General features: G+C 38.2%; 1 protein-coding gene across 1 annotated transcript; it reads right to left on the minus strand.

Annotated features, from left to right (window-relative positions):
- Nucleotides 1–601: 601 nt before the first annotated feature.
- Nucleotides 602–5343, minus strand: LOC121366863 (dnaJ homolog subfamily C member 13-like; the record flags this gene model as incomplete). Its single annotated transcript, XM_041491135.1, has 5 exons — nt 602–744; nt 1768–1821; nt 2425–2571; nt 3666–3707; nt 5194–5343. Coding segments are annotated over 5 exons (536 nt in total), but the record flags the coding sequence as incomplete, so codon positions are not given.
- Between the last annotated feature and the right edge of the window lie 5018 nt (nt 5344–10361).

A 10361-nucleotide genomic window follows, 5' to 3' on the forward strand; every position in this document is an offset into this window, starting at 1 on the left:
TGTTTGTTCAAGGTACAGATATTGGACCTGTATTAGTTTTCTGTTTGTTCAAGGTATAGATATTGGACCTGTATTAGTTTTCTGTTTATTCAAAGTACAGATATTGGACCTGTATTAGTTTTCTGTTTATTCAAAGTATAGATATTGGACCTGTATTAGTTTTCTGTTTGTTCAAAGTATAGATATCTGACCTGTATTAGTTTTCTGTTTATTCAAGGTATAGATATCTGACCTGTATTAGTTTTCTGTTTGTTCAAGGTACAGATATTGGACCTGTATTAGTTTTCTGTTTATTCAAAGTATAGATATTGGACCTGTATTAGTTTTCTGTTTGTTCAAAGTATAGATATCTGACCTGTATTAGTTTTCTGTTTATTCAAAGTATAGATATTGGACCTGTATTAGTTTTCTGTTTGTTCAAAGTATAGATATCTGACCTGTATTAGTTTTCTGTTTGTTCAAGGTATAGATATCTGACCTGTATTAGTTTTCTGTTTATTCAAGGTATAGATATTGGACCTGTATTATTTTTCTGTTTGTTCAAGGTATAGATATTGGACCTGTATTATTTTTCTGTTTGTTCAAGGTATAGATATCTGACCTGTATTTGCCGAGTCTGTTCAGCTGGTACTGATCGAAGGTGATGGGCTCCTTCCTCTGCTTGATGGCCACACCAACGTAGGCTGCGCCCGCCTCCATCACACACTTGATGAACTCGTCTCTCTGTTCCAGGGCAAACAGGTGCTGACCAGAGAACACAAATAAATCACATTTTCAAAAACAGTTATTTTGCCATTTTGCATCTCAATATGAACTTTCATTTTTAAAAAACAAACATTCTAGAGCACTGTTAAAGCAACACACATCTAACAAGTGTTCAAGGGCCATAACTCTGTGAAACATGTATAAATTCCATCTTTGACAGTTACAGCCCTGAACAAATCATGAAAGTCAAACTTGATCTGTATTAACTGTCAAAAATTAGTAAATCGCCATGAAAGTCAAACTTGATCTGCATTAACTGTCAAAAATGAGTAAATCGCCATGAAAGTCAAACTTGAGCGGTAATTGTATATGATAAAGATATACACAAAAATTCAACTCAATAACTTGAGGTGAAACAAAATAAAATTCCAGAAAAATGTATGTGGGACAGACAGATGGACAGAGACGAAACCAGCAGGGGACAAATATACCTTCTAAATGTTATCTACTACTTCCAGTTAAAACTAAGGGGTTTGGGGGGGTGGGGTGGATGAGTGGGTTACAATATTAATTTTTATACTTTCTTAATTATGTCCTTGGTTGTTTTAATGGCTGTACAAGCTAAATATTCGGCATACGCAAATATTTTGAAAATACTGTGGGGTTTAAAGTTTTTTGTGTGCATTTTAAAAAATAAATAAATAAATACTTACCAATCTGCTAAATCCTCCATATATGATGGTCACAAAATATTTACCAGTCTACTAAATCCTCCATATATCATGGTCACAAACTACTTACCATTCTATTAAACTCTCCATATATGACAGTCACAAACTTCTTACCAGCCTACTAAATCCTCCATATATGACAGTCACAAAATACTTACCAGTCTACTAACACTACATACATGATAGTCAAAAAATACTTATCAGTCTACTAAACCCTCCATATATGATAGTCAAAAACTACTTACCAGTCTACTAAACCCTCCATATATGAGTCACGAACTATTTACCAGTGTACTAAACCCTCCATATATGACAGTCACAAACTACTTACCAGTCTACTAAACCCTCCGTATATGACAGCAACAGATCCAGGATAGTCAGAAATCTGAAACATTCATATAAACGTTTTAAATACAGATCAAAGCATACTTCCTGTTAAATTTCATCACTAAATAAACAAATAAATAAATAACACTTAACTTGCTTGATTGGTATTTGTTTAAAATGTAGTTTGTATCAACTGAAAATGAGTAATCTCTTTGTATCCTTTGTACTGCAGTTAAGGATAATGTGGCAGTGGAAATTTAATCAGTTACTTCCAGACAGAATGTCATTTCTTCACAAAACAGTAAACTCCACTTAAAGTATATATTTTGTCAACAATTTTAGTTAACTTCACGTAAAAAGGAGAAAATGTATTTGGAAATAAGCAACAACAAAAAATCAACAGCTTTTCAAGATGTATATAAAGAAGCAAAAATTAAAGAGAGAAATTGGATGTTGCCTTCCAGTGATTTCATTCTTAAGAAAAATTATATATTAGAAAATAACATGAAGTTTGAGCTACTGCAAACATAAACACATTGTATATCCTAAAGAGAAAATAGTATTTATACATAACATCAGTCATTAAAAAAACGCTGTCAACTGGATAGTTATCGTCAATGAATGACAAGTTAGCCGTTAAATGTTGTAATATTACGGTGACCTGTGTTAAACCCTCGATGTTGTTGTAATCATAGGAGGTGAGCAACTTGTTGGTGGCTGGTTCCCTCTGATTTACAGAGCCCTGACCCACTTCCAAGACGACGGGCACCCGACTCTCTGACCAATGGTATTTGTAAGCATTGAATCTCTGCAAGAAAAAGGAAAGGAATGTATGTTTAATGACACCTCAGCACATTTTAAACTACAGCTATTTGGTGTCTAACATATGGTTATGTTGACATGTGGTTGAGGGTGAGAGAGGAAAGGAAAGAAATGTTTGATTAATGACACCTCAGTACATTTTAAACTAGTTATTTGGTGTCTAACATATGGTTATTATGACACTTGGTCGAGAGTGAGAGGAAAAGAAAGAAATGTTTGTTTGACGACACCTCAGCACATTTTAAACTACGGCTATTTGGTGTCTAACATATGGTTATTTTGACACTTGGTCGAGGGTGAGAGAGGAAAGGAAAGGAATGTTTGTTTAATGACACCTCAGCACATTTAAACCATGGCTATTTGGTGTCTAACATATGGTTATTTTGACGCTTGGTCGAGGGTGAGAGAGGAAAGGAAAGGAATGTTTGTTTAATGACACCTCAGCACATTTAAACCACGGCTATTTGGTGTCTAACATATGGTTATTTTGACGCTTGGTTGAGTGAGAGAGGAAAGGAATGTTTGTTTAACGACACCTCAGCACATTTTAAACCACAACTATTTGATATCCGAGAGGAAAGGAAAGGAATTTTGAATGACACCTCATCATGTTAAATTACGGCTATTTCCTGACTAAGAGTTATTTTAACACTTCGTCCACAATAAAAGAGGAAAGGAATAAAAGGTAAGTTTACTGACACGGAAGCACATCTGATGCCTAACAGCTTGTAATTTCAACAATTTAGTCAACAGAGAAAAGAGAAACTGATTTTGTATTGTCCATCCATAACTTACATATGTAAGGAAGTTGTTTCGGTTATTGTATTAACCAAACTTAGATCAATTTTGTGTTAACAATCCAAGACAAACTCATACTTCTTGATAGTATTACTAATAATCGGATGGTCTATGTCCTTATTAATGAGATAGAATGCTAGGGATACGACTAATTCATCGAAAATATTTCTCTATTCCTTTTTGCTTTTTACAGTCACAAAAAAGCATTTTAATCAAAATGTAGCCAAACGGATTTTTGTCTGATTTGTAAGAATGCTCTTCAACTGTTAACAATTCTCTTACCCTGGTGGTGTTGTTCTGCTCCGCAAACTGATCCCTAAATTTCTGAAAGTAGAATACAACACACGAGTATTAGTATAGTAACTCACAAACCCACTAAGGGGTCATTCACAATTATCCACACTTTAACGGTGAAAAACAATTTGTTTTATTTGGCAATACCAGAAGAGCACATTAATATATGAATCATCAGTTATTAGATGTCAAACATTTGTATTTGTTAAGTCTGGAAGTAGAATTTAATTAATACAGAAGTATCACTAATTAACAGACAAACCAACTATGGGACTATTTACAATTTTTAACACTTTCACTAGCAGAAGAATGAGAGCCGTGGTGAATAGTGTGAAACATGATGGTCATACTAACGACAGCTGTGGTAAGTAGTGTGAAACATCAGGGCTAGAAATGAAAAAAAAAATCTACATGCACCAGGTGCATGCTGAAAAAAAAGTTACATGCACCATTAAAATTTTGCATGCACCAAAAATAAGGCAACTTCGTGTTTTTTTTTATACGAAGCTATTCGGAATTATTCGGCAATACCTATATTTATTTATTAACAGTACCGGAACGTTATACAACTGCGTTTATTACTGATTCTTGATCAAATTTGAAAATTTCACCCGACGTAAACGCCTTACAGCAATCTATAATAGGCCTATTACAAAAACGTGCAAATATTTGTGTTTTGTATTAAGCAAGTCATACTAACGAGAACCACAGTGAGTAGTGTGAAAAATGATGGTCATACTAACAAGAGCCACTGTGAGTAGTGTGAAACATTATGGTCATACTCACAACAACAGCAGCAGTGAGTAGTGTGAAACATGATGGTCATACTAACGAGTCACTGTGATTAGTGTGAAACATGATGGTCATACTAACGAGAGCCATGGTGAGCAGTGTGAAACATGATGGTCATACTAACGAGAGTTACTGTGACTAGTGTGAAACATGATGGTCATACTAACGAGAGCCATGGTGAGCAGTGTGAAACATGATGGTCATACTAACGAGAGTTACTGTGACTAGTGTGAAACATGATGGTCATACTAACGAGAGCCACGGTGAGTAGTGTGAAACATTAAGGTCATACTTACGAGAGTGGCAGTGAGTAGTGTGAAACATGATGGTCATACTCACAAGAGTTGCGGTGAGTAGTGTGAAACATGATGGTCTTATTAGCAAGAGCTGCGGTGAGTAGTGTGAAACATGATGGTCATACTTACTAGAGTGGCAGTGAGTAGTGTGAAACATGATGGTCATACTTATGAGTGGCAGTGAGTAGTGTGAAACATGATGATCATACTCACAAGAGCTGTGGTGAGTAGTGTAAAACATGATGGTCATATTAATGAGAGCTGCAGTGAGTAGTGTAAAACATGATGGTCATATTAACGAGAGCTGCGGTGAGTAGTGTGAAACATGATGGTCTTATTAGCAAGAGCTGCGTTGAGTAGTGTGAAATATGATGGTCATACTCACAAGAGCGGCAGTGAGTAGTGTGAAATATGATGGTCATACTTACGAGAGCGGCAGTGAGTAGGTCTGCACGGTGGTCAGTGGAGAACTTCATCATGTCGGTCTTGCGCTGACCTTTCTTCATCGTGATGAGGAACTCTGTGTTTGACGGAGCCTTCACGTTTGGCACAATGCTAATGAACTCACTGTATGGCCACTACAAATTGAAATACAAATCAGTGAATATCACAAGGACAAACATATATATATATATATATATATATATATATATATTATATATATATATATATATATATATATATATATATATATATATATACCATGAAGCCAGTCATCTTGATTTTTTTTCTTCTTATATTTCCTAAGTTCATGGGCCATATCTCCGTTAAAAATGGGTAAATCACCCTGAAAGTCAAACTGGATCTGTAACAGTACGTGATAAACATATACACGAAATCTCAGCTCAATATATAAAGGTCTTCTAAAAAAAAAAGTCCAGAATTTTTTTTTTTGACATCTCCTAAGTTTAAGGGCCATAACTCCATTAAAAATGTGTATATCGCCATGAAAGTCAAACTTGATCTGTAACAGTACATGATGTAACTATACAAAAAACATCCGGAAAACATATGTGGGGCAGATGGACAGACGGTCATGAAACCTATAGTCCCCAGTCAGAGCGGTAGGGAACTAATAAAATAGTGCAAAATTGAAATGTTCCGATAGTGATTACTGTAAACATCCGGATTAGCAAGATCAAATGTATCAGCCGATCGGCAATCTTTCTTAACAAATTTATTTGATGACACAAGTTAACGCTTAGCTGGTTCAATTGGCCAGTTTGTTAGTTTGTTAGTCGGCTTCAAATGTGAGTCAGATCTACTCAAAAGTACTCACCCAGGGATTAAGATCTTTTAAATTCTACTCACTCCAAGCATTTCCCCTCACCTCGGGCTAGGGGGCAAGCGTTACTTTCTACCCCTGCAGCTGAGTAAATGTCGGAGAATTTTAGCTCACAATATTTGGTTTCTCCTGTTAAATCAACAGGAGTAATGAAGAAAACCTGACTTGTAAAATGTCTAGATGCGCTTCATTAACATTTGTCATAACATACAAAGGTACTAGTGTTGTAGCATACCAGAGGCCGATGTCGGTGTCCCTAATTTCTAGTTCAGAAATTAAATTTTAATTAATAAAATGCACTATTTAAAGGTAAATAATGTTTTGCCAAAAAATCAGGAATTCCGTTTCAGACAGGTATTTCCGCAATTCCGTCCGTAATTCTGTGATCGCTGCGAAATCAGTGCCTCTAATTTTAATAATTTATTTTATGTTATACAGTTGGCAGATCTGTGATCCATATAGTAATTAAAAAAACCTGTGCAGGCCTCTGAGAATTAAAAGTCTGTGTAAGCGAAACATGGGTTATGCAATTCTTCTTTCAGGTGACCCATTTCATTTTGTGTAACCCATTACAAATATATCATTATGTGAACAATAACAAAAATTAACAAACAATTAAATGTAATATTTTGACTGTCAACAATGATCAATGTGATAAGCTGGCCTCCAACTTCTGTACTGATTTTTAAAAAAGGACCATGAAAAATGTCCGGTTTTGGGTGAATTCCGGTTTACAGATGGTCCGGTTTTAAGAGATTTCATTCTACATTCATGCTATTACGTTGAAATTGACTTTTAAACACGGCTGGAAGTGATTGTTTTCTACTGGTCTGAATCTGACACCTCTACTAAGCGAATTCATTAGCCAACATGCAGCTCTCGATCAGTCGACTAATATTTAATGTCACACCAATCAGTTTCATTATAACATGGAATAAAAACTAATAAATATTTATTAAAGCTGAAACAGACTAAATGATAGTGTAAAATACTTTTAATGTCTTTATTTTTGTTGTTGTGAGAACGTAAAATTGGTTACGTAAAACTAGACTTGCACGAACGACACACAAGTGAAACGATCATTTGTACAATTTTCAGTGGCCTAGTTTGTCTATTCAGGGTAGACTACAAATTAGCTGCATATCTGTCAGTCACATGGGGCCTAATTGGGGTCAAGCTTCTCATTTCAGAGATAACCTAGTTCGACACAAAATGTTATTACTGTTGTTGTTTTTTTACACAGACCCATATGTTTCAAGCACAAGGCTACTTGACACAGTGGTACTAGATGAATTAAAATTGCATACATTTTTTCTCTAGATGAAACCTTTGTTTTTTTGGCAACAAAGTAACATAGGAGATAATTTCCACTATCCCTCACAGAAGCTTTGACTAGTGCCCTATATATTTCAGTAACACAGTAGATAATTTCCACTAGCCCTCACAGAAGCTTTGACTAGTGCCCTATATATTTCAGTAACACAGTAGATAATTTCCACTATCCCTCACAGAAGCTTTGGCTAGTGCCCTATATATTTCAGTAACACAGTAGATAATTTCCACTAGCCCTCACAGAAGCTTTGACTAGTGCCCTATATATTTCAGTAACACAGTAGATAATTTCCACTATCCCTCACAGAAGCTTTGACTAGTGCCCTATATATTTCAGTAACACAGTAGATAATTTCCACTAGCCCTCACAGAAGCTTTGGCTAGTGCCCTATATATTTCAGTAACACAGTAGATAATTTCCACTAGCCCTCACTTTGACTAGTGCCCTATATATTTCAGTAACAGTAGATAATTTCCACTATCCCTCACAGAAGCTTTGGCTAGTGCCCTATATATTTCAGTAAGACAGTAGATAATTTCCACTAGCCCTCACTTTGACTAGTGCCCTATATATTTCAGTAACACAGTAGATAATTTCCACTATCCCTCACAGAAGCTTTGGCTAGTGCCCTATATATTTCAGTAACACAGTAGATAATTTCCACTAGCCCTCACTTTGACTAGTGCCCTATATATTTCAGTAACACAGTAGATAATTTCCACTATCCCTCACAGAAGCTTTGGCTAGTGCCCTATATATTTCAGTAACACAGTAGATAATTTCCACTAGCCCTCACTTTGACTAGTGCCCTATATATTTCAGTAACACAGTAGATAATTTCCACTATCCCTCACAGAAGCTTTGGCTAGTGCCATATATATTTCAGTAACACAGTAGATAATTTCCACTAGCCCTCACTTTGACTAGTGCCCTATATATACTCTTCAAAAAAAGAAACGCAAAAGGGTACAAATGGGTTATAACTCCGATTTTATGTTTCCTACCGGTTCATGCTTTGTGAATATAAAGTCATTGCATGTCCCAAACACATTCCCACAGTTACATTCGATAAAACGCAGCTACTGTACAATAAAGTTCCAAAATGTGAATATTCGCAAAAACGCAGCCACGTGCAAACCATGTCACCACTGCACGTGCGTTGTCTGCACGTGCAACATGAACACCGACAGTATACAAGTGCAGGGTGTTCGCTTGCCTGGCCTCTGTATCTGGCCGACAGTTGACAATCCAGGACATGCCACGTCTCAGTGAACCGCAGAGAAACAATGCCATCGGCCGACTAGACGCAGGCGAATCCAGAACGGCCGTTGCCAAGGCATTCCATGTGTCCCCCAAAGCACCATCTCCAGACTGTGGGACCGTTACCAGCAACATGGATCAACACGTGACCTCCCTAGATCCCGGTCGACCACGGGTCACTACCCCCGGGCAGGACCGCTACATCCGGGTACGCCACCTTCGGGAACGATTGACTACTGCCACCTCCACAGCCGCAGCAATACCAGGTTTGCGCAGGATATCCGACCAGACCGTACGGAACCGCCTACGTGAGGTAGGAATTCGTGCCAGACGTCCAGTTCGAGGTGTCATCTTAACACCACAACACCGTCGACTCCGACTGCAGTGGTGCCAGATTCATCGACAATGGCCTCAACTGCGATGGAGACAGGTGTGGTTCAGTGACGAGTCCCGATTTCTGCTCCGACGTCATGATGGAAAATGTCACGTGTATAGGCGTCGTGGTGAACGTTATGCGGCAAACTGCGTGCAGGAAGTGGACAGATTCGGCGGGGGGTAGTGTCATGGTGTGGGCAAGCCATCTCACACACTGGCAGAACTGACCTGGTCCACGTGCAGGGCAACCTGAATGCACAGGGCTACATTGACCAGATCCTCCGGCCCACACATCGTTCCAGTTATGGCCAACGCCAACGCAGTGTTCCAACATGACAACGCCAGGCCTCACACAGCACGTCTCACAACGGCTTTCCTACAGAACAACAACATTAATGTCCTTCCTTGGCCATCGATATCACCGGATTTGAACCCAATTGAGCATCTATGGGACGAGTTGGACCGACGCCTCCGACAGCGACAACCACAGCCCCAGACCCTGCCCGAGCTGGCAGCAGCCTTGCAGGCCGAGTGGGCCACCATCCCCCGGGACGTCATCCGTTCTCTGGTTGCTTCAATGGGCAGGCGGTGCCAGGCAGTTGTCAACACACGCGGAGGCCACACCCGGTATTGACTCCAGATGACCTTGACCTTGGTGGCGTGTCCTATCACTTACTCACAATGGACTAGAGTGAATTGTGAACAATCCTGCAACATTTGGTAATTATCGGACTCAACATTCAATAATGAAATCAATTCTCCAAATGTTACGACAATGTGGTTTTGCGTTTCTTCTTTTGAAGAGTATATTTCAGTAACAGTAGATAATTTCCACTATCCCTCACAGAAGCTTTGACTAGTGCCCTATATATTTCAGTAACATAGTAGATAATTTCCACTAGCCCTCACTTTGACTAGTGCCCTATATATTTCAGTAACACAGTAGATAATTTCCACTAGCCCTCACAGAAGCTTTGGCTAGTGCCCTATATATTTCAGTAACACAGTAGATAATTTCCACTAGCCCTCACTTTGACTAGTGCCCTATATATTTCAGTAACAGTAGATAATTTCCACTAGCCCTCACCACAGAAGCTTTGACTACTGCCCAATATATTTCAGTAACACAGGAGATAATTTCCACTAGCCCTCACTTTGACTAGTGTCCAATATATTTCAGTAACACACAGGAGATAATTTCCACCAGCCCTCACTTTGAATACATAATTTCAGGAGAGATAATTAGCCCTCACCACTAGCCCTCACTTTGACTAGCGTCCTATATATTTCAGTAACACAGGAGATAATTTTCCTAACACTAGCCCTCACTCACTTTGACTAGT

This window comes from Gigantopelta aegis, unplaced genomic scaffold, assembly GCF_016097555.1.
Source record: "Gigantopelta aegis isolate Gae_Host unplaced genomic scaffold, Gae_host_genome ctg7529_pilon_pilon, whole genome shotgun sequence".
NCBI classification, from domain to species: domain Eukaryota; kingdom Metazoa; phylum Mollusca; class Gastropoda; order Neomphalida; family Peltospiridae; genus Gigantopelta; species Gigantopelta aegis.